The 26,335-nt window shown below is 43.9% G+C and overlaps 1 protein-coding gene across 12 annotated transcripts in view; it reads right to left on the bottom strand.

Moving 5' to 3' along the window:
• LOC123520769 (tyrosine-protein phosphatase Lar-like) overlaps positions 1 to 26,335 on the bottom strand; it is a 924,035-nt gene that overhangs the window by 875,607 nt on the left and 22,093 nt on the right. For 10 of the 12 annotated variants that reach the window (XM_045283354.1, XM_045283357.1, XM_045283345.1 and 7 more), the window contains exons 1-2: positions 25,711 to 25,845; positions 7,062 to 7,306 (exon numbers count right to left, since the gene is read on the bottom strand). Coding sequence is in view for 11 of the 12 variants with exons in the window: in XM_045283357.1 (XP_045139292.1) it covers positions 7,062 to 7,077 (16 nt within the window). In the remaining variant the exon portion in view is untranslated. Of the gene's footprint in view, positions 1 to 7,061; positions 7,307 to 25,710; positions 25,846 to 26,335 lie in introns of those variants that run through there. The other 2 variants (XM_045283347.1, XM_045283346.1) reach the window with 1 other exon arrangement.

Here is a 26,335-nt window from a genome sequence, read left to right as displayed (position 1 = left end):
CATCTCTCCCTCTCAGTCTCCTTTCCGCCACCCACTCTCTCTCTCTCTCTCTCTCTCTCTCTCTCTCTCTCTCTCTCTCTCTCTCTCTCTCTCTCTCGGTGCTTATTGTTCCCCACACAGAAGATGTCAGTATGAACCTCCAGCAGCTCAACCCGCCTCTGCAGGATATTATTTGTCATTTCTAAAAGCCCCTTCCCTTCCAATCCCTTAGGCTTACGTTACCCAGGAAAGTACATCACTAAATTGATCCCACAGCTGCAGTTATCGTTGCTTTGCTGTTATTGGGTCACTGCAAATAACACAAGATATAGTTTTAGATTAACCCTTTCAGTATCATGACGCGTTTCCATATTCATTCTGGTTACTATTTGGTGATTTTATAGATTCAGAAACTTAAGTGGGGACTGAAATAGTGAAGACTGTGACATTAATCTTCTAACCTCCACAGACCCTTCCTAATGTCAATAAAATGGTCTAATCGTACACAAATCCCAAGGTAAAAAAAAAGTATCCCAGTTCTGAATGGTTAAGATCATTAGACAAATATCAAGAAAAGATGCGGGTACAAATTTAAGGGTCTTTTTTTATAGGGAAAACTACAAGGTGTGATTATTATTTCTCGTTTCGCGTGACTGGTTGAATACGATCGCCTATCAGTTGTAAGTTTCTCGAGATGAAACTGTAAATAACTAAAGGTGAACCTGTAAACAAACACATAAACGAAAAGGCAAAGGTTGACAAACAGGAGGTATAGTACAGACCATGAACTGACGCAACACCTTCACTCAGGAAAGACTTGCATCACGCGCCCTAAACATTTATCCTCTCTCTGTGTATTATCCAGATTTCAATTATTATGAATTATAATTAATCGCCTTACAAAAAGAAAAAGGATTCGCTTCAGTTCAGAATCCGGTAACAATTCTTCCGCTACACAAGATCCTGTCCTCTCCGGCTGGTAAAATTAAATACAAGGAAAATGTTTGTTCCCTGAAGCAGTTCCTCTCACGACAAAGCAGTGATGAGGCGCAGGAAGATAAAGATAGTGGTTGCTTTAGTCTACGATATACTGAGACCTTTACAGCACTAGGCACACTGCAGCTGCATGTCAGGAGTTAGCGAGAGATGAGGCAGGACTGAACGAGACAGCAGCACCCAGGATTTTCAAGATGGCGGCATCGAAGGAGAGGTAGGTGGCAGACAGGGCAGTCAAGGGGCACGGCACACTCTGCACCAATCCACAGCACCATCCACACCAATGCAATACCCATCATGAAGCAATACAATAATTTAACGAATACACAGCGTTCAGATAAATTATTATGCACTACTGTTATACTCTCCGTTTTATTCACCGGCCACAAAGCAACACACAGACGCTTTATACAACCCACCCATGTGCTACAATGCTGGACGAGAAAAACAAAGATTGCAAAACACTTGTTAAAATTTCACTAAACTCGCTGGTGTTGGAACTCGAATTATTCCGCTTGTTTCTGTTTGTTTTTAACGCCACTTCATATTCGCTGTAAGTTATCATTTCATCACACTACAAGTCAAATTTCTCCGTGTCAGAGCACAGGTATAATCACACACATTATTTTGTATACGCACTTCAGTACCACGACCTATACTATCAAAAGCCCTATTATTAAATGCACAGGAATCACCACCTTCACCACCACCACTTGACCATCACCATCACCACCACCACCACTAAATCAACTACTACTTGCTATTCTCCTCACCTCATCAATTACTGTCATCACTGCCACTACATCACCAACTAACACCACCGCCAAATCAGATACAGCTGCACCATCACCACTATAGTATATCACCACTTTCATCACGGGGAGGCAATAGGAAAGCGCGGGAAGAAAAAAGATATCAAAAAAGAGTGAACACCATCTAGCATACATTCCAGAGTGGTGGGCGGGAAGGGGCGCGCAGGGAAGCGATGCCTGTAGTGTATCTTAGCGAAGACAAGTAAATAAAGGGTGGAGTAGCACTGGGCTCGGCCGCCAGACAGCTCGGTTTAAGTGAGCTTGAGTAAGGAGCTGCGAATAATTGGATCCGCCGCCATTTTTCAAGGCGATGCTGAGCTACGGCGCGGAGACGCTCCATGATGGGAGGGCGGTTGGTGCAGAAGCTAAAGGAGGCTGCAGGCTTCTCTTCGCCCTCCCTCCTCCTCCTCCTCCTCCTCCCTCGCCCTCTTATGTCTGCAGCCTTTCCCCACCTCCTCTGTCTGATTTTCTTTCTCCTCCTCCTTCCCCGAGTCCGCTGCCCACCCCTGTCTCCTCCATCAAAGGTCCGTATCCTTAAACGTTTTAGCATCTTTTCTGGTGGAAGCTGTTAGGGTTGTCAAGGGCGTTTCCAAGATTCTTCCAGTGATAGTGTACACTGTATTCCTGCACACCAATGGGAAGCAACACCTGTGTGACCACGACTAGACATCCCTGTGGTCTTGGAAAATGGAGGTGATGAGAGAACAAAGCGTTTAGAAATACGAGCTAACATGTCTCCGCCTCTGCCCTCGCCTTTCTTTCTATAACCTCTCCCCACTTTTCCCATTGCCCTATACTCTCTGCAGTCTTTACCCGACTCCTCCCTCGCCTTTCTCTCCCTAAAACTCATCTCCATCTCCTTCGTCTGCAGCCGCTCTCCACCTCATTCGTCCTCCTCTGTCTGCAGCTTTTATCCACCTCCCTCCCTCTCCTTCCACCACTACTACCATGCTTCACCAAACGACCCTTGCTATTCTACTCCTGTCTCGCCCACTCCACCACCCAAGAAACTTCCATTATTTTTTGTTTGTATATCTCCCTCTCTTTCAGGATTACAGAGTGTGAGCGAGATGAATGGTGATTGCTCAGGGATGACACACAAGTAAAAACAAAGACAGTCCCAAATTACCACCTTCAAGTGCAGGCTGTCACCGCTGGTCTGACGGCTGCTTATGGTGCTTTCCTGCCCCTTCTGGCCTAGACACAACAAGCAGCCTATCTATTTCGGATGTCTGCACGAATACACCACACAGACACATAGTCAAGTCTCCTACGTGCGCCAAGGTGCCGATTCCCTTCTGACTGTAAACTGTTTGGCTGACGATGAACACTGCAACTCACATTGGCTCTTGCCAGACGGCGGAAGGGAGGGGTCACGTTCTTGTCATAAAGGATGTATATACTATCCCGACATACGAAAGTCAAACCTAACCTACATCTAGCTATATTTCATCACCATATGTCTTTATTTCCATACATTTTTTTTTACACAAATTAACCCATACACTTAAATCCCTTTCCTCCCATACTCTTCGTCGAAATCAAAATATAAAATAGGTATGGAAGACACTTTTCGGGTACAGGCAACTATAAAGGGTCTTGGTAAAGGACACGCATTCCCAATCATCACACCTCTCTTATTTTCTTGCACTTTTTCCATCCTATCACACCATTCTGTTTCTCGCCATACCCTAGATAAAGTACACATGTAAAAGATAGAAGAAACACTGGTTGGGGCGACCATACAGAGCGGCGAGGGTTGGTGGAGCTGTCGGCGCAGTGTGGAGGGGCGAGTGGGAATTATGGGAGCAAGAACAGAACAGCAGTTGTGACATTCTCCCAGTAAACATTTGGCCTTGTGTTTATCTGAGTCCTGGGTTGCTGGGTTGCTGGGGCTGCAGGGAAGGGAAGGGAAGGGAGTGGCGGGGAGCGGGATGGCAAAAGGATGAGGAAAGGAAAGAAGTGACTGCAGTTGTTGAATCTGTACTAAAGCAACCACGAGAGAAAGAGTACACTTTCGAAGCTAACATTCCTCGAAGCTTCAAAGTAACACAATCCCAGCCAACACTCTTTTATATTGACCGTGAAGACTGTGAACCCCAGCACGCCGACACGGGCAGGCCAGAACCAACCAACCAACCTTTGCAGCTCGCAACACGCTCCACAATGCTGTGTCTTATGCTATTTTGTTTTCCATTGATTTCCACACAAATCAACACCTGCTGACTGAGAACAAGGAGTCAACGATGCCCTATGATGCCGGATAAGGTTGCCAACGAGCGATACATCTCCCACCGAGAAACTGACGTAACAGAAATGAATTTGCAACCTTTCGACAGCAAGATTATTAAACCAGAAAGGCAGGCAAGTATTGAGACGCCACTGCAAGTATCCCGCTATAATACCAGATGCTCATCATATTCACTAAACTTTCGCCATACATTAAGAATACAGGGAAGTGTACCCAGAGACAGAGTTCGTACAGCCTCCAAATAAGAATTTTTCACTTGCCATAACAAACTGGATCACAACTGCCAACTTGTTTCCCGCTGATGAATAATCGAGAAGAACCAGTCTTCTCCGTTAGAACTGGCGCTGATATGAAATGCCGTTTATCATCACCAACTTTCGCCCCGCCAGGAATTCGAAACAGAATTTCATGCCGTTCCAACAAACCGGATTATCACCCCCACCCCCCGCAGCGTCCTCATGAAGGTCACGCCTGCACTCCATCGCAAGCACTGCATTATTTTCTGCAGACTCGCTCTCATCCTTCTCCTAAGCGTAAGATTTTGAGAATTTACAAAAACAAGCAAACTGTGAAATGAGAAGATTCTCACACGATGAAAAAGCCGCGCGCACGCACGCACGCACGCACGCACGCACACACGCACGCGCGCACACACACTCGCTCTATCTCTCGCGCACACACACACACACACACACACACACACACACACACACACACACACTGTACTTAAGAGCGCCATACAAGACACTTAACTACATCAATACTTTCTGATGCCCAATCGCTTTTCATTAAACAAACCACTTGAATATAGAAATATCTTCCGGGAGGACTCAGAATACCGATCCCTTACAGATCTTCTGAGCCTAATTGAATTATTGTGATGAAGCAGACCCGCTGGGCTGGTTCCCGGCGCACCAAGACCTGGCTCACGACACGAGTTGCGGGGAACACAAACACGAACACCCAAGATTCTTGCGGCGTTCCGGTAAGTGAATGGAAAACGTTCATGTGCTGCAGTAAGATTCAACTGACAAAGCATCCGAACAATTGTTGGCGAAGAAAAACCAATATGCAAAAATTACATACACAAATTGTAAACGTTTACATTTTAATGACACATATATCAGCTTGACACAAAGTGGCGCAGTGGGACACGTTCAATATAAAAGCTCCGATCTCAGACAAAAGGGAGAAGCAATATTTTCTCGAGGCTCATAAGCACATCAGCACTTTACCATGTGGAATGCCGACTGTCTGGCTGATTACTGGGTGTACGCGAGATAGTTTGGCTAACGTTCTCATTTATGACCTAAAAAACCAAGCATGTAAGCAACGTTGTATTTCTTGTTGTGTTTTATCGTATTGTTAGGGACACTAATCTGACTTGACTAAAATATCACATTCACCATTCCCTTCCGCGGCCTAGTTCCCTAAGACTTCCTACCAACTCCCACCGCTATTGTGTGCACCTTATTAATCCCACACAGCATCCCTTTCAAAGCTCTTCAGCGCACTGCCTTTTAATTCCACTTTCTTCCTTTACACTTTTTCGAGACAGGAATATCGAGACTCACCACTGAAACTAATTTGGCCCTCCCTTTTAAAGCTTTCCTACCACATACTTTAAAGGACAGCCAATTAAAGAATTTCCTTTTCAACACACTGGCCAATCTTATACACGGGAAGGAGAAAAAAAAAAGAGCCAACGCGAATTACCGTTGTGTGTGTGTGTGTGTGTGTGTGTGTGTGTGTGTGTGTGTGTGTGTGTGTGTGTGTGTGTGTGTGTGTGTGTGTGTGTGTGATCATATTACCCACAACATTTCCATGATAAAACCTTCGCCTGTGTCTCAATTGCGAGGAAAACAACTGGAAAACACGTACTCCCAACAAATCATCAAGGAATCAACACAATTTCCAGCCTAAAACTCCTCTAAGAATATTCTCGATAACGGAGAAACGTTCAAATGTTGTTGTGACCTAAACCACACTGGCAAGAATAACAAAGAAATTAAGGCAGAGGGTTCCATTACCTGCCAGCAGCCTGCCTGGACCGAGGTGGTGGTGGTGGTGGTGGTAACCCAGGCAGCTGCACCTCCATCCCCACATCCCTCCCAGCCACAGCTTCACACTCGGCCACCTCCAATACTTCCGGCCTAGCACTCGCCCCGTCAGAAGACTGGGACGAAAGACGATGTTCTAGCCACAACTTTACTCATCGCGGATTGTTAAGCGCACTTCCACCAGTCATGCAGTCTCACGCTGGACTTGCACCTTAACCCCTTCCATACTGGGACACATTCTAACATTGAAATTTGTGTACGATTAAATCATTTTATTGACATTAAGAAGAGTTTAGAGGATTAATGGCCACAGTCTTCACTATTCTAATCCCCGACATAAAATTATGAAGTTGTATAAATTCACCAAATAGTAAACAGAATGAATATGGAAACGTGACATGGTACTGAAGGGGTAAACTGGGCCACCCTTCCACCGTCAGATCAGCCCGGTGCCCGCTGTTCCTCATCTTCATTCCTCCATTCTCAAGTCTCACCCCTTTCTTTCTCGCCAACCTCCAGTCACCTGCCACCACGTCCCGGTCCTCACACCCTCCGCAGTCAGTTTTATTCCTCGAGCAGGTCTCCCTCAGCCTGACTAATTATTCTCACGATCTTGGAATTAATGTTTCCTCGTCAACTTGATGGGTCTTCTTGCGGGGAAGCCTCACCGCTCTGCACAGTCACTTAGCTACGCCACGTTCATCACCAGATAATCACTTCAGCATGGGGAACATACACGTACTCTATAAGGTAAACGCCAAACAGAGAAGTGCATGATAATAATATTTCATTCAATCTTTCACACAACTTGATAGTTATAAAAAGAATACATGTACCTTGCATGATAGTAAGTTCGGCGCTTCTAAAAGTATAAACACAACGGACCGTCACCATTACATTACGGACCGACTAAAAAGGAAGGAGCTACCACTTGAAGGAAGGAGAAAGAAAACATATCCTTACCTTTGTTTGGGTTCATCAGCTGAAGGTATCCAGACCGGAGCGGCAGCAAAGGTACAGTTCCTAGGCGGCAGCGCGACACCACTCTGAGTCTGTTTACATACTAACACTGTATAACTTCCACTGAAAACTCACTCTAACTCGCACCTGTCGCGGTGCCGGTGGGTCCGGGCGGCACACCCACACCCGCACCAACACTTCCCGCCGCCCACTAACACACTCCACGGCCGCCCCTCGCCCACGTCTTTCTGGAAAATGAGAATGCAATACGTTAATTAAACAGAGACGAGAGAGAGAGAGAGAGAGAGAGAGAGAGAGAGAGAGAGAGAGAGAGAGAGAGAGAGAGAGAGAGAGAGAGAGAGAGAGAGAGAGAGAGTGTGTGTGTGTGTGTGTGTGTGTGTGTGTGTGTGTGTGTGTGTGTGTGTGTGTGTGTGTGTGTGTGTGTGTGTGTGTGTGTGTGTGCCTCTGTTCGCGGCAGCTCAAAAACGCCATTTCAGCCGGCGGTAATAAGTTACATCGGTGTGGAGGTGTCCCGGCAGCATGACGCGCCGCCACCTGGGGGCCGTTGTACCCACAGGCTTTTTAATTTAATGGAGACAGTTAAGCGTATGAGAAAATGTGAATAAAAGAAATAAAAAAAAAAGACGATTATTAGACGCAAGCTCTCACGTGATGATGATGATGATGATGATGATGATGATGATGATGATAAAAATTCCATACTAATAAATCAAGCGCAATCACGCTTTGCTATTTTCCTTGAGAGAGAGAGAGAGAGAGAGAGAGAGAGAGAGAGAGAGAGAGAGAATCGTGGTTCCCAGTGCACAGTTCTATCTGGTCAATACGTACAAAGAAGCAACTTTCTTCACAGTCGAAATGATTATCTAATAGTTACCTAAAACACAGCATTAATTCATTTCCACTCTATTTCTCCGACATTAAGGAAACAATAATTCAAAGAAAGGGACGAATAGCCGAACAGTGTCCCGTACCTACGAATATATTGGTGGCGCGGAAAAATTTACACAAAAGCGAGTACAAATAAAAATAAATGAAAAACACATCCCCATACTGGCAAAACCAATAACCGCACACGCACACGCTCCTGCATATGAGCACGACCCCAGCACACACACACACACACACACACACACACACACACACACAAGGGAGAATCTGGAGGGCGGGCAGCCAACGGAGCTTCGCGGGGGGGCCAGTGTGGACGGAAGGGTTAATCATTAATATTCCGCATATATATTTCCTGAGCTGGACGACGCCTTCCCTTCCCTTCCCTTCCCTTCCCTTCCCTCCCCGTCCCGCCTCGCCCAGAATCCTCCCTTACAAGTCTCCTCCCTCACTTGCGTGACAAAACTGGCAATTCTGACCAAAATTCTAAAGGCTTACGATTCCGATGGCATTTAAACAACAGGTCCACTACAGGATTTGTTTCGTTTTCACACCACTTAACCATTAGCAATTAATATAAATGTATTTCCAACTCCCAGTAATTAATTTTAAAGCCAATTATTTCTGTTTCCCAGTGCATACCTTAGTCCCGCCACGCCCACCGGCGCTGTGCTGGGAGCGATAAGAGCAGGAGACGAAGCTTGGCTATCAGCTGGAACACTCGCCTCAGCTGGTGAAAAGTCTTCGAGGCAATTCACTTTGCAAGGCAAATGTTGTGTGTTTTACGAAATGGAATTTACTTGGGCTTTGGCTTTATTTCCTCCTCAGCTTCGTACAGCTAATTTTCTCGGACACTGCAGGGTTTACTTTCCCTCCAACACCAAGCTTGCTCCTCTCTATGTTGTAGGTTGCTCTCTTAGAATCTATCTTTCTCTTTTTTCTAATCAATAAAAGTGTACGCAATTTTTTCCATTGTTTTCAGAGGCAATGAGGCACTCCGCCAGCCGCTGTCAGGCCTCGTCAAGACTAAAGACAAAAGTGTCACCAAACAAAATGACTTCAGTCCAGCGAGTGTGCTGAAGCTGCGTCTGAAGAATGGCAAGCAGTATGTAATTTACCGAGCCAGCCAGCCAGTCAGCAAGACAGAAAAATAGACAGACATATAGACAGATAGAAAGCCAGCTATCCAGTCACCCACTGCGGTCACGACTGCAACTTCACTCATACATAAATTTGTTCTGGTAAAACATATCATTTGACGCTATGGATAACCAAATATAATGAGGTAATCTTTCGGGCCAAGATCATTCATTAAGTCTTCATGAAGAGCTCAACATACTAAGATTTTTTAATCACGTCCAGACTTGATGGAAAGAATACATCAAAGAAACTAAAAATACTTTCTTTCACGATTGGGGACAGAAAAGTTTTAACTAGCTCTTTTTAATGATAAGAAGAGTAGAAGGACTCTAATTACAAGTCCACCCGGCGCCATATTTTCTATTTTTGTTAATGATGGTAGCAGTGTCGTCGATGTAAGGTCGTGACCCGCTACCCAGCAAACAGTCCCTCCCTACCCCTCTGACCCACACTCACACGGAGAAGGGAGCAGACTTGCAGAATGGTCCTCACCTTAATGCAAAAGCTGACTCTGAATCCAATTTCAGAATGAGAAAAGATACTGTCGCTCGGGACGGTCAGTGTGCAATTCGGGAGCGTTGGAGTACACTGAAATCAATTTGGCGAACGTCGGCGAATAGGTGGAGGGAGTGAAGGGGAGGAGCGGAGTGGCCTGGGCGTTGACTGAGGCAAGGCCGACCCTACCTGATGCCGCGCTGAGCCGGGGAGGGAAGTGGGCTGAGCACGTGTGATGAGGTCAATAATTATATTTTTTTATATGTACTTAAGACTATCTGTGCACTACAATTTCATGGTGCTGCTCACAGACGGATCCAGTCAGGTCTAGCACGCACGGAATAGTCAAAGCATTTTATAAACATAAATATGAAGGAAGTGCAATCTTTTTGGTAGCCAGGTTGTGGTGGGCAGCACAAGGAAGCTTTCCTGCGCTCACTTGGGTAGATTGGAATAGTGTGTGCAAGGAAGAGGAAGCTACGAGAGTACGCACGTACAAAGAACCACAGGAAGTGTTCAAGGACAACCTTTCACAATGAACAATTTCTTTTTTCTTTTTTTTATTCTTACTGACACAACTTGATTTTTTAATCATATAATTTGTGCACGTTGGTAAAGCTTAATAAGATCTTTCTCCTCGTCTCTACCGAAAATTGTTGACGAGAAATCTATCCTTTCGTTCAGATTTGTGAAGAACAAAGTTAATCACGGCACAAATGAATGTTACCGAATATAATGTAATTATTCAGAAAAGTGCAAAATAACGTAATTGAAAATGAATATTATTGAAACATAAAAGAAATTTGTTCATTAGATTACAAAAAATTAATATATGTGAACGCACAAAGCAGCACTTGATGACGTCATCTGGCGCTACGTCCAACTATTGAGGCATGATATTCCATCATTATATGTTTACTCTTGGAATGTCCTCATAACATTATGATCACCATATCACCAATTCATCGAGTTTTGACTTGTCTTAGACAGACTGAAATGTTGCGGTGTGATGTTCACGATGGTATTTCCAAAATGTTGATATTTAATAAGCCTTTATGACAGTTCACTGCGATGTGTTCCAGTTTATATGGTGGAAAAAGGGCCAATCACATTACCACAATCAGTTCGCTTACACATGCATGACTCACGCACCGTTGGAAAAAGCACCAGAAACAATATTACAGTCAATTTAGGATGGTATCTTAGTACTCACGAAAACTATTCAATAAAACTTCCACAGAACCAACGACTTTCTTCGCTTTCTTTCCGGTAAGCGCTGGAATCGCAGCCCAGCAGAACACATAAATCTGCCTCGACCTCGCCCCGTCCCAAGACATCCAGCGTGGGACAGCTCCTGTCACAGCCTGTTACATTGCCACCAATTCGCCCTTTAACCCTTTTGTTGTTGTTTTTTTCCTTCTTTCCTGATCCTTCATGGCTTGATTGATATTAATGGGCTCAAATACTGCCAACAAAGTCATTTATTACAAGGCATGAACTTCTGTGGACGCATCTAGCAGCATGATGGCCGCGCTAAGACACTCCCACTCCCCACGCAACACAACGCAACTCAGGTGAGAGGAGCTTAACATGGCATCACAACAACTTACAATGTCTGCTCTCGGAACATTGATCAAGGTAAGAAACTCGAGGAAAACGTCAATGAAGCTTATCTTTGCAAAATTTCATTGACGTCACTAATTACACAAGTCAATTTCTAATCAACGCCGTCACTGCTGACCTCGGAACGCAAACTATATGTGCCGTTCTGACTTTCGGCCATATTCAGAAACGGTTTACTATCTCACCACGACAATTTTCCAAGGCCACAGAGACGACTAGCAGGGTTTTCAAGAGTGTTTCTCCTTATGATACACTAGAAATCTTGCCAACCCATAAAAGCACTCTTAAAAACATAAGTATCTTCAACTTGAGCCTTTGGAAAGCAACGATGGCGAGAGAACAAAGCGTTGCAGAATACAGGCCTTTCAATGGTTATGGTGAACTGTTACGGAAAAATCACATCTTAACACTTGGTGGGAATCTCAAACCAACGTAACCTCGACCTTTGCTTCCTAATGTTACACCCACATTATGACACACCTACACACACACACACACACACACACACACACACACACACACACACACACACACACACACACACACCCACACCCACACCCACACACCGCCACTATCCACCTTTCCGCTGCATCCTGAGTGCACGCCAAAAATACTCCGTTTCTCAGCCGAGGTAAAGCTGCGCAGTCCTTTGGCAGCCAGAAACTCTTTTCATCAAAATACTGCTGAAAACTGCCCCGCGCTGCCGCCTGATCTGAGGCTTCCTGTAATTAGCCTCGTTAGCGCTCGACAAACACAGAAGTAAGAAAATCACATTCTCACATTTTTTTCTCCGTTTTTTTTTTTTAACCTCACGTTACTGTCGGCCCGCACAAGAGGAAATGATGGAGTTTCCTTTAGGCACGCTGACTTGTGAAGTGAAGGGCAGGGTGGTGGTGGACAGGAAGCAGTTACACTGTTCTAGCTTTGAGATATTCCACGTACGAACATCTTGTCTGAGCGAGCAGCAGAAGATGCCTCATCCTATCACCTGTAAGAATAAGCCTATGTTACTGCAACTTTTCTTCGTTTGCGATGATGAAAAATGGAAAGGAATGATATAAAGAATAAATAAACCTAGCAGTGAATGGAAAATTCTGTATAATTTTTCGCGGTCTTAAATGAAACAATGCAAGAGTGTAGGTTTGCCGACATCCTGAACGTGTGCTGCGGGATACACCATTGTCACAAATACCATTTTGAAAGGAATAATAATCAGCCGATGAAGACAAATCAGACTTGGGTGAGGAAAACAGTGTACGCCTGCTTCCAACACACCATCAGTCACCTACACAAAGCTCCATAATGCCCTCCTTAACCACTTCAATACTGGGACACACTTTTACATTGAGTTTTGTGTATGATTAGACCATTTTATTGACATCAGGAAGGGTCTATGGGGGTCAGAAGATTAATGGCTGGAGCCTTGACTATTTTAATCCATACGAGTTTCTGAAGCTGTATAAAATCATCAAATAGTAAGCAAAATGAATATGGAAATGCGTCACGGTACTGAAGGGGTTAAGATACTCCGCTTCCTTACACACCACTCTACTGTTGTGACTCAGAACAAACTTACGTAACTACACCCAACAACACCCACGTCCGAGGAAATTAAGAAACAGAGCAAACATCCACCGGCTAATGAGAATGGTCATGTGGGAATATAGCTTAGAAACAGAATCAATTGTACTCACGGGCTCCCCTACTAATTCTGAACCTTATTTTTATCCTTTGTCAAAATCTCTATTGAGTGAGAACAGCTCAATACTCTCTAGGGAATTTTATGAATAGGACACCGTCTTTAATCCTTCCGGTCCCCCAGTGGCTCAGAGGAGTAATGGAAGGTTACTGTACTACGAAATATTTCATCATTATGCCAGACATTTTTCCTTCCCTCTCAGCAAGCACTGAGAGATGGGAAGGGGGAGGAGAAAGTGTAAGTACATGAAGCGGAATTCCTGATCAAAAGCTTTCCATGATCCTGTTCTGGTTTCATTAATGCGTGTGTGTGTGTGTGTGTGTGTGTGTGTGTGTGTGTGTGTGTGTGTGTGTGTGTGTGTGTGTGTGTGTGTTTCTTTCAGGCGGAGAGCGCAAAAGTGCTGGCAATACAGTGCCCCCGAGGACATGAGCTACAGGAAATTCAGGCTAACAATACTGCATTCTACACGTTCATGGGTGTCACGAAATCACCGTTACATTCACAACTAATGGTTCCCTTCCCTAACGGCAGTCTGACGCCCGGGCTGGGGAGGTCACTTGAAGGTCACATTTCTCTTTAGGACAAGTCACATTAGATCCCGTATTTCTTGGCGATTTTCAAAACCTAATATCCTTCCCAGCCCACACCGCAGGACTCGCCCTCCACCTCTTACACATTAAGCCTCATTTAAATTCGCTCATGAAAAACAATGTTGGCAATAAAAAATAGGCACTTTAATCAATTTGTTTTTACTTTGCTTACCTACAATAACTCATTACTTACATTATTTTTGCCCGCATTGCCAGAAGAATGCCGAAGTGCCCACGCAACAGGATACACGTGTTGACGCTTCTTGTCTCCCCTGTCGGCGCTCCCTTTTCCGTTGCAGGGTACAAACTAAAGGTGAAACCCACTGCTTAGAAGCACGACAGGTGGCACGCCCGTACGAAGCTACAGTTTTATGAAGTACACACGCAAACAGAAACTCATGAAGCAAAAACAACCAACACGAATCCACCCACTCACACCGTCACTCCGTCACATCACTGACTCGGTTAACTAAACTTTTTACCTTCCAAGCAATCTAAGGTCGACTCCTACAAAGCCAGAACGTTCCACACAAGGGATGCACAGATTTCTGAAGTGCTATAACGTGTTTCCATATTCATTCTGCTTACTATTTGGTGTTTTTATACACCTTCAGAAACTTATGTGAGGGATTAAAATAGTGAAGACTGAGGCCATTAATATTCTGACCTCCACAGACCCTTCCTAATGTCAATAAAATGGTCTAGTCGCACACAAATCTCAAGGTAAAAATGTGTCCCAGTATTGAAGGGGTTAATAGTGGAATACAAGAGACAATCGCCTTTATTCTACAGTTTCGTGGTGAATTTGTGAACGCATTATCAGTGAACAACACCCAAACACTGCAATTAAAAGTACACTTACTCGATACAGACAGACGTACAAACAGGAGAGGAGGAGGAGGAACATAATCGCTTCCTCGGAACTAAAACTCTTTCTCTGCACTTCATCAAACACTTTCATCTACAAATTAAACATCATGCACTAAAATGTGTGTGTGTGTGTGTGTGTGTGTGTGTGTGTGTGTGTGTGTGTGTGTGTGTGTGTGTGTGTGTGTGTGTGTGTGTGTGTGTGTGTGTGTGTGTGTGTGTGTGTGTGCCAGGGTCTCATGCATGACATTCAGAGCACACCAAGGTTAGAGCCACTGAAAGCACCTCTTGTGTCTCTGTTGCTTTTTGCTGCCAACGTTTAACTGAGCAGAAAAAAAAGTCTCACCATCTTATATCATTGACATTTGTGTGACTGACGCCTGTTATCTAGAAAAGAGTTTCGTGACATTAATTTTTGTGGTAACATTAATATCATCATACAAAAAGAAAATAGTAGTAGTAGTAGTAGTAGTAGTAGTAGTAGTAGTAGTAGTAGTAGTAGTAGTAGTAGTAGTAGTAGTAGTAGTAGTGGTAGTGATGGTGGTGGTGGTTTTGGTGATGGTGATAGTCGCAATGCTATACACACCACACACAACAGGATATCATTAAGTAGGCAAACACCCCCCTTAGAGTCCTGCAGGCTGAGCTGGCTGTGTCAAGGCTTCCTTAATGGCGCGCCGTGCTTCATGCCATTACTTCAAAGTTCATCAAAAGTATTATCACTTTTACCGAGTGCAATGAATTCTAATGCAGGTCTTTCCTTGCTTCAGACCGGCGGGGCGCGATATCATGAGCCACGTGTTCCTGTGGAAGAGAGTTCCCCTCCCACGTTTAGAAGAATGATTCAATAACTCTTACAATTGCCGCATATTAGCCTTCGGTATCGTGCCGGCCGATTCTGCCTCTAGGCGACACATTGGGCAAGGAGAGCCGTCACTCTTGTAAGGCTGCGTCGGCTCCTCACCAGCCCGCCAGGTACCGGGGCATCACAGGAGCCGCCGATGCAGGTAGCCCCACGGAATGCTGTCTGCACGCGCTGCACACTCAGCGCAAATTAACCTAATTAATTAAGCACGCATGCAAAGATTTATAAAGTTCGTTGCATCTAATTAATGTCTTATTATGAGAATATTTTTTTCCGAGGGGTGGGGTAGGATGGTCATGTCAAAATTAATGCGAAATACACGTATATATTATTTTGCTCTCAAATTAATATATGCTTTCAGTGGCTCTTCAAACCAACAAATTAAGTTATGCTTCGTAGTTAAGGAGTATTTTTATCCCTTGTCAAACACTCAAGAACAGCGAGACGCCACATGGAAACGAGCTGGCCGAAAGTGGGCTCTCTCTCTCTCTCTCTCTCTCTCTCTCTCTCTCTCTCTCTCTCTCTCTCTCTCTCTCTCTCCACAAACAGTGTAATCCCTCACCAGGTCACTAAAGCGAATATAAAGAAGATAATGACTAAACAAACAGAGACCCCGTGGCATTACAGACTGCTGTGGCCTGTAGGCGGACTGGAGGAGCACTAACACCACCCTTGAGACTTGCCGCCTGAATGAAGACACTCGACAAAACTGACTGAGCCTGACACGTTCCTTGGGAGACAAACATAAGCAACCTTCCTCGCCTTGGCTCGTATTCAGAAATGCGTTCCCCTCTCACTACAATTTTGCAAGGCTACAGAAACAACTAGCCGGGGTTTCGAAACAGTTTCTTCTTAGCAATCCATCACCAGAACCATTAAAATAGTCTTAAAAGCACGAGTATCTTCACCTGGAGCCCTTGGAAAGCAGTGATGGTGAGAGAGCAAAGCGTTTTTGAATACAGGGGCATTATGCGATGTAATTAATGAACAAATTCAACGCACCTGTTTTTTTCTGTTCAGTAAGTCATATCTATACGCAACGATTAAACCAAAGTGTTTTACCTATCCATTTAACAATAAAAACTTTAAAAAAAATACTTTCCACACACACTAAATGCCTGAATAACATAGTTTTCCAAAGTAATTCACTTAAAATGGAAATATTCCCGACAAAACGCGAGAACAATTCGCTTAAAAAGTTATCATTGCCTTACATAATCTGGACACTTGAGCTTCTCCTCGCATATAAAGTATCATGTAGTAAATATGCAAAGTATATAAGGTGTACTTTACAAATGAGAGAGAGAGAGAGAGAGAGAGAGAGAGAGAGAGAGAGAGAGAGAGAGAGAGAGAGAGAGAGAGAGAGAGAGAGAGAGAGAGAGAGAGAGAGAGAGAGAGTGAGTGTGTGTGTGTGTGTGTGTGTGTGTGTGTGTGTGTGTGTGTGTGTGTGTGTGTGTGTGTGTGTGTGTGTGTGTGTGTGTGTGTGTGTGTGTGTGTGTGTGTGTGTCATTCAGTCTTGTTTTTACTTGAGGTACACTTCAGTCGATCTCTGTTTAGCTACATTATTTTCAATTTATCTATCTATTATTTATTGTAAAGTATATATATATATATATATATATATATATATATATATATATATATATATATATATATATATATATATATATATATATATATATATATATATATATTTCTATCTTCATATGTAGTTTTCTATTTTTCATCCAGCGTTACAGTTAGAGAGAGAGAGAGAGAGAGAGAGAGAGAGAGAGAGAGAGAGAGAGAGAGAGAGAGAGAGAGAGAGAGAGCTAAGTCGGGCAGCGTATAGGTGAAACACACATTACAATGTTCACCCCACGATTACCCAATAACTTCGTTCCGGGTCGATGCACGCGAGCCAAGGTCCCCCAGATCCTGCAGGGCCGTGTGTTGTTCTTAGCGTCAGTGAAGCAATAGCAACTTAAACTGCCAACACACACACAATAGTTACCAGCCCACGCTATCAACTCGCTATCGGATTACCCTGTGCCTGCCTGTGATGGATGATCGTGAACGTGGACACAGGCAAAGTAAGAGATCAATACAAGCAATGCAAGAGATTAGTCACCTCGTATCCTTTGCTTCTCCTCCTAACTATCTGACCACCATCTCGTATTGTCACTATATATTCCGTCTACTCTAAAATGGCTCCTGAATTTTAAATCATACTGTAGCTTACTGACAACGTAATTGATTTTGTGTGAATAATACTTGTTTTCTGTTGATCAACGCACTTATTACAAGGAGAACTCACGGTTTTCCTCAAGATCTGACAACCGCACATTCTCTGCGTGGGAGACCATTCAAACCGAGACCCAGAAGCCATAGAGTAGGCAGACTATAACAACAACCTCACGTGACTAAAGAGAATAAAGAGAGGATACAGTCTGATATATATATACAAGATACACATCGCAGTAATGGCAAGTGTGGATTACTTCATGCTGCTTCCATCTTGCTCTAAGCTGAGGATGAGATGGAACACGTGTGGCCAGAAGGCGGGAGTGTTACTAAGGCTGGGTATGAACCACGTGGCGTGTCAAAGGAATGGGTGTATTTGACTGTGTGAACTGCCTAGACACTCAGAGCAAGCGTGGTGGTGGTGGTTGATGATGATGATGATGATGATGATGATGATGATGATGATGAGCTACAAATACCATAACGACATTCTGCTGGGGTTAAAGTGCAGGAGTTACGGCCTACATTCACGGCAGTCCTCTTTCAAAAGGCAAGACTAATATGCATTTAAAATATGTAATAAAAAAACTGCAAAAGCCTGGGCGGAATGTGTAAGAGAAACTGCAGATTTATGGTGTGAAAGTCATTCCAAGTCATGAAAGCGAAGGCATTAACGCATAAATAACTGAAGACTTCAAAGAAATGAGTCAGACAGTTGGTGGAAGCATGGAAAAAAAATTAATGAAGTATATATAGACCGAAGAGTGGCTCAGTTAGTGGCAGGGCAAGGAAGGCAAGGCAAGGTGACACAGTACACCTTACAACACCGCGTGGCCTCTACACGGATAAGAGACCAACAAGTAAAGCTTATAAATTGTGTTTAAGAGAAAATATAAAGTAAAAAATTAAGGAATCTCAATATTAAAGGGGAGCATTACAGGGAAGATAGGAAAAATAACAATAATGATCTTTACAGGTAGAAATAAGACACGAAAAATGAAAGAGAATTTGAATATGAAATCTTACTGGGAATTAAACAAAAAAATATCAATCATTAAGGGGAAAGAATTAAAAAGGAAAAATGAGGGAAACAGAATATTAATCGTGTACGTAAAGAAGAATTCAGCAAAAAATATTAGAGGTCCTTGAAGAAATAAAGAACCAAATGATAAAAAAAAAAATAAAGAAGAATGTACTTATTAATCGTGCGAAAAAAAGAAAAGAAAAACAGGAGCATTAAAACCCCGGCACACTCGAAAGGAGAATCTAGTCTACAAATTTATCTTGCGAAAAAAAAAAGATTAAAACCCCGGCACACTCGCACCCCAGACATGCAAAGAGCACACAACGCAACACACAAAGCAATGCTACTGTAAAACAACAACCCGAGCAGCAGACGACACAAAGCAGCCTCGCACACCTTCAAACACAACAATGCCCTGAGTACGCATTTCAAGGCGCCGAAAAACTCGCAAAATCCTGCAAATTTCCTCCCCTGCCCATCTCACTCCCGACCTCCTTTAGTGACGGACACCGCTATTGAGCACCACTTGACCCTACTCACGACGCATTCCATTAAATACAACTCGCACTTTAGTCCATCTCATCCCCCTAACCCTCACCACATCCAGTCCCCAGGCGGCCAGCACGTGGATGCGGTTGTAGTGACAGATGAATGCCACCACCTAGCAAGCAGTATTACTTGAGTCTTCTCCCTCGCCACCTGCTGCTCCTCTGCCACATCCACACATGGCTGGGACCTTGGCTGGGCATATCTCAGTATTATTAAGTTACAGTTTCCTTATGAATCTCTTGTCCTTCCCTAGTCACTAACACAAGTATATCCCCATTTCATCCTTCCAGACAATCAAAACCTACCTAAAACTCCCCATATCCCTCGTGTCACCACTCTACCCATGCTATGCCCGGCAGACCAGCTGCACCACTGCACCATGAACCATAGAGTAACACCGGTCCGTTGTCCCTCCGTGCAGCCACCACCCCAGTCACCCAGTCACCCAACCACGCCTCACCACACCACAGCGGGCCGCAGGATACCATAGCCTCCCACCCACCCAACCCACCGGTGCGCCCAGAAACCGTTCCCTCCTGCCCTCCCTTCCCTCTCTGTCTCTCTTTTCTCCCTCCCTCTCTCCCTCCTGGCTGCAGCTGTCGGCGGCACGAACTCTCCCCACCATTACCTCTCACTTACTCCTCACTTATGCGGGCGAGGTCGTTAAGTAGTTAAACAGACTTCACATTTATTCCCAATAGCAGTTTTGTATCCGTAATAAGCTAATCTATAACCTACTCTCTCTCTCTCTCTCTCTCTCTCTCTCTCTCTCTCTCTCTCTCTCTCTCCCCCCCTTGAGTTGACGCACCTATGCCATCAACAGAAAGACAACTGGTGTGTGTGTGTGTGTGTGTGTGTGTGTGTGTGTGTGTGTGTGTGTGTGTGTGATGTACAAAAGAAACCCACAACTGACTTGTTCGTCGCCCCTCTATGCATCTGAATCCTGACCAGTGGGTGCAACAACACGCACGAGTACCCCAGTGCGTGAGTGTCAGCTGTGCGAGGCAAGGCCGGGGGGAGTGAAGGGCAGCTACACCCCATGTCAACGCCAAACTGAATCTAGCCCACCCTTCTCCCTCACGCCGCCGCGCCCACAGTTAATAAGACACCCTTGCTCCAGATATCCCAACGCGAGACACGGATTCGCGGTTAAATTTATCCTTTCAGTTGCAATGCACGTGGAAATAAAAAAAAAAAAGTGTAATAATAACAAGTGCATGCACCATAAACTATTCCGGAGTGTTATGGCGGTGGGGACTACAAAGTGCTGCTCTCAGTGAGTTGCGAGGAGCGTTCCGAGGCAGTAAGTGATGCTTCAGCTCGTTCGGTGTAAGGAGTGCCGTTTCAAAGACAGTTTAAAGGCAATGAGTTTACCGTTTCGAGACTTTCCGAGTAATGAGTCCTCTTGCAAATCAGTTTCTGGATAGGAAGAGTTGTTTGAAGTCGGTGTAAAAGCAGTGGATGTTTCTGCATGTCTGTCTGGTGCTACTTCACAGCTTTAGAGACACTGAGTGAAGCTTCTAGTCTCGTCACTAAGCTGTAAGTGCTGCTTCACGCTAGCTCAAGAGGACTGAGAAATATTTTTACATTTATTCTATTATAATTTTGAAACAAAACTATGACACTAAGTACCTGCCTCTACGGAACACCCGACCGTTACCTAAGTCGCTAAGAAAAGTTTGCAATGATACAACATCTGTCTTGCAGCGAATGGTGACCGGTACACGGCGACTTGTAAAATGGTGACGGAATCTTGGCCATAAGGAGATAATTCAGCCCCGCTACTTATATGGAGCGCCTGCACGAATGTCAACGAAGGGGCGTGGTGGTCCGGTGGGTGCGTGGCAGGAAGCGAGCGAAAGTCGTCCGTCCAGTGGCAACAGAGTGGTGTGCGCCTTGTTCACTTTCACGATTCAAACTAGTAACGTGGCTGACGAATCCAAGTCCCCTCCTATGTTAGCTGAGCACCATAACACAACATAAAGGACGAAATCATTAAAGAATTCTGTAGTAAATGTAAATGACTGCATCTCTAATCATTAACCTCTTCAATACTGCGACACATTTTTACCTTGAGATGTGTGTACATTTAGATAATTTTATTGACATTAGGAAGGGTCTATGGAGGTCAGAAGATTAATGGCCAGAGTCGTCACTATTTCAATCTCCCACATAAGTTTCTGAAGCTGTATAAAAGCACAGAATAGTAAAGAGTGAATATGGAAACGCGTCATGGTATTGAAGAGGTTAATAATATACTACTTCACAAAGTCCAACTAACAAAGTTATACACAAATGAATGTACACACAAATATACTCATGAAATATATAATAAACGTGGGTAATTTATTCAATAACCGATTTATGCAATAATATACAACTATAATATCCAACCATATCCTTCCAAAGGATATAATTTTGTCAATACTATCGGCATAAATATTCTTAGACATAAAAACACGCCGTAATCGTGAAGGCGATATAAAACATTGCAGAAAAATTGGAACACAAGCCGTGACAACGGGCGTGAGGGTGGTCAGTTGCAGGCTGGCCTCGGCCTGTGCCCGCGGCATCTCTGCCACCCAGGGCACGAGGCACCCCTTCTGTGGCACCACACGGATCCCACCTGTAGCGCTGCCTGGACCCATTGTTCACTCTCTCCAAGGATGAGATAATGCCAGTGCACTTGTATATTGATTCACCTTGCTGTAAACTGTCAGCTTCTTCGTGACGAGTGGTGACATTTAAAGATGACTGGCCAGCACTGCAGCTCTCGGCGCATCTCCCAATCATTATAAAACCAGTCATTATTCCCGTGGGGAAAATATCGGTAAAACAGCCACATAAAACCTCGTTTCATTAGACACTAAATTTCATAATATATTCAATAAAGTACATTGCTGCAAATGGGATTATAAAAGAATTAACATAAAAGATACAAAATTTAAATATTCAATATGGCAGACATCTGTAAAAAATACTAAAGAAACACAAGCATTCATAAATTTCCTTCCCTAATAAATCAAGCCGATATGAGCATGGATATGTAGAGAAGCAGCACGATAAACTATTAACGAAGGAGTCTCGCCAATGCTCACAGGCCAGACGAACACTCCACGGTAGAGAGAAAAAAAATAGGAGAAAAAAAAATATCCCTGGTGTCTTTGTGCCGGCAGCAGGTAAAAAGAACACATGGACACCTAATACACATACCTTTTTCTTTCTCTTTTTTTTTCTCCACTGGCCTTCTACAAACACACGTAACAATCACACTGAGATTGTTTTACGAGACTAATTCCAACAGATCGATGTTATTCACTGTGGTCACTGTCATTAGCATCACTAGCCCCTGAAGGATGATTGGCAGAGGTAGCAGGGGATGCGAGGGAGCCAGGGGACCACCACCATCACCACCAGGGGAACAGATAATGAAGGGAGCTAGAGGGGAAGGTACAGGTGGGGAAAAGCAAGGGAACACCAGGCCAGAAGGGCAGAAATAAACAGTAGTGAAAGGAGGACACACCGGGTAGGGAGAGAAGGGGGAAGCTGGAAAATAGATGTCAAGAGGAGAGTCAAGGTGCACAGTGCGTTGGTGGAAGCTGAGAGAGAGAGAGAGAGAGAGAGAGAGAGAGAGAGAGAGAGAGAGAGAGAGAGAGAGAGAGAGAGAGAGAGAGAGAGAGAGAGAGAGAGAGAGAGAGAGAGAGAGAGAGAGAAAGAAAGAAAGAGAAAGAAAGAGAGAGAGAGAGAGAGAGAGAGAGAGAGAGAGAGAGAGAGAGAGAGAGAGAGAGAGAGAGAGAGAAAGAAAGAAAGAAAGAAAGAAAGAAAGAGAAGAGAGAGAGAGAGAGAGAGAGAGAGAGAGAGAGAGAGAGAGAGAGAGAGAGAGAGAGAGAGAGAGAGAAAGAAAGAAAGAAAGAAAGAAAGAAAGAAAGAAAGAAAGAAAGAAAGAGAGAGAGAGAGAGAGAGAGAGAGAGAGAGAGAGAGAGAGAGAGAGAGAGAGAGAGAGAGAGAGAGAGAGAGAGAGAGAGAGAAAGAAAGAAAGAAAGAAAGAAAGAAAGAAAGAAAGAAAGAAAGAGAGAGAGAGAGAGAGAGAGAGAGAGAGAGAGAGAGAGAGAGAGAGAGAGAGAGAGAGAGAGAGAGAGAGAGAGAGACCACTGAAAAACCCAATTATATAAGTCACCCCGTCACCAGCACCCAGCGATGCCCTCCCCGGCACGGCAGGCAGCGAGCCGGTTCGCCCAAGCCTTCTCCACCTTCATCACCGTCATGGATTAGTGAATGCAGGTATTTAAAGCGAGCCATGTTGTGTATACAAAATGAAGGGAAGGCAAATACTCGTATATATTCCACGCATCAGCGCTATTACTGCCTCAACTAATGGTCACTAATAACACAAGCAAAGGTGAGGTATTTCCATTAATATGTATATTCTTAAGTCAGACTTTTAATCCCGTTACCAACACTGTGTACGAAATGCATTATTTATCCCCTTATCCCATATGCAAATCAGCTGTCGCCCACCACGCTGGCTCCACCACGCAAATTGTTTTTCTTTTTTTTTTTTCCTTCTTATCATGAGCATCCTCGAGAAGAGCACACACTGTATTTCTTGACCAAGTTTGCAACCAACACGACCACATTGAAATAATTTGTTATTAAGGTCATTCTCATTTCGCGCGTGCGCATATATGCACGCACGCACGCACGCACGCACGCACACACACACACACACACACACACACACACACACACACACACACACACACACACACACATCCGCACAGTCACACACACACACATCCGCACAGTCACACACACTAAATACAAGTGCGCGCATACACGAACGCTCTCTCTCTCTCTCTCTCTCTCTCTCTCTCTCTCTCTCTCTCTCTCTCTCTCTCTCTAATACCAAAGTTCAATGTACCTACAAGTAATAATGTGACACTTCCATGTTTGTTTGTTTGTCAGCGTTCAGCATAGTCTTGATGTGGTTTTGAATTCAGGTCACTTATGTTTGCGATGCTGTGCCGGTTTTCAATGAGCACAACGACGTATCCTTCATTTCCGTCCTCCCCTCCTACATGATGCCCTCAGGTGTTATCAATCCCAGATTCTCCGCATAAACGCTTCACACTTACTAACATTATGCATGTCTTTATCATTATTTTCAATCGTCATCATTGTTGTTCTGATCATCGTTTTTCTCATCAAAAGTTACCTCAATTCACAAGAACTATGCGCATTGCTTTATAATTCTTGAATAACAGAAATTAAATATACTTAGGGCTGGAATCCTTCACTCTGAGTAAGGAGGTGTACATGAGGGATTTTTACATACAGTTATCATTTGGTGTTCTTGACTGGCTACTGGTGTTATTAAGCAGCATTACAAGCCTCTTCTTTTTCCATCAGTCTTAACAATGAGCACTGCACCGAATATTTTTACGCTTGCAAGATCAACTACACACTGCCCAGCCACACACTTCCTCCTATATCATGGAAACTTTGAATTAATAATGAGATGAAAATGCGTTAATCTACCCAACAACGTATATTTACATGACAAACCAACGATGGTGTGGATGATGCCCAGCGTGATATCAACACTAATGAGATGAAAATGTAGCGGGCGCCACCGCCACTCGTCAAAACATGGCTATGCATTATTGTAACAAATAGATCCTCTATTACGAAAGCTGAATATTTGCCGCAACAACTCATGAAAGTCTTATCTGTACTTACTAAACTAAGACATGACCACGCCCCCGAGGTGGCGTGTGAGGGGGAGGGAGCAGTCAGCAAGGCAGCGTTGTATGGTTAGGAAGCAGCTCCCAATACAATACACCACCACCTTCAGGGCGGCTAGCGTGACACATCACTCAATGTCTTCTTCAAATAACACAACAAATGACAATAAGTACAATATCGAAACTAATTACATCAAGCGAATATATATATATATATATATATATATATATATATATATATATATATATATATATATATATATATATATATTTATAATTTCCTTAAAAATTCTGAGGTTGTTTAGCGGTCCTCGGGAACACCCCTGTCATCCTCGTTTGAGTCGCAACTATGGATTTCGGAACTAATGATTATATATATATATATATATATATATATATATATATATATATATATATATATATATATATATATATATATATATATATATATATATATATATATATATATATATATATGTGTGTGTGTGTGTGTGTGTGTGTGTGTGTGTGTGTGTGTGTGTGTGTGTGTGTGTGTGTGTGAGGGGCCAGGGACAGAGCAAATGTGTGATTTTGAGACAGTGGTCTTGAGTTCTGGGTAGTAATTAGCGTGTGAGCACCAGCTTGTCTGGGGTGCGCCGGCCACTTCGCCTTGAGGTCATTTTGACACGTCAGATTCCAACTGGGGAAATTTGTACACTAGTTGCATCTTCTTTATTGAAATGATGAGAGTACGCTTACGGCACTGTTCACTACCACGGCGGTGTCTAAAGTAGCGGTGGTGTGTGCCTGACTGTGGTGAAGGAGACGTGACGGGAGTTTGTATCAACCACTTGATGGTAAACAAACAGAAACGGCAAGCGTGGGATGAACACAAGTTCCTTGTTTCGTTAATATTAACGTCAAAGATATATTTCTTAGCGCACTTACCTGGCTGACGTTTCTATGGCAAGTAAATTGTCCTCGGATCACACAATACACCTCGGTACTCCTTATTTGCACAATAAAATCACCATGAGCAATACGGGCGAGAGCACGAACTCCTCCCTCGTTCCACTCCAGACGAACACTAGTGAGTCGCGAGTCCGTGATCGCCGTCAGGATTGCCTTGGTTGCCGATACGCACCATCTCGGGCGGTAGTTGCCAGTATGCGGGGCCGCTTACCACTACAGAATTCAGTGTTCCCTCTCGGTATTATGCATTGGTTCTTATATCTTATCAATTTGAAGACATTACCCCTGCATCCCTGACTCGCAATGATGTCAACATGTCGGTGTCAGAATACCAATTAGCTACTCACTGAGAAAACCAGCAACAAACAACGATCGATCTCTTACACTCCTATTTGCAAATCAGAGCACAATTGTCAGTCATTCACTCTAATGCGAGACATACCAGGTAAGTATTTCTTGTGCTTCACGTGGCGCGAACACAGCCACACATTCTTCCACCGCTTGCTCCGTCTCAGCGATAATTTCACCTTTCTACAAGAACACGTGAATTGTGGAATTATTTATCAGGCATCTAACTATGATATTTTCGACCAAGCGATGC

This window comes from Portunus trituberculatus, chromosome 47, assembly GCF_017591435.1.
Source record: "Portunus trituberculatus isolate SZX2019 chromosome 47, ASM1759143v1, whole genome shotgun sequence".
NCBI classification, from domain to species: Eukaryota; Metazoa; Arthropoda; class Malacostraca; order Decapoda; family Portunidae; genus Portunus; species Portunus trituberculatus.
This window is presented reverse-complemented; position numbering and strand designations above follow the sequence as displayed.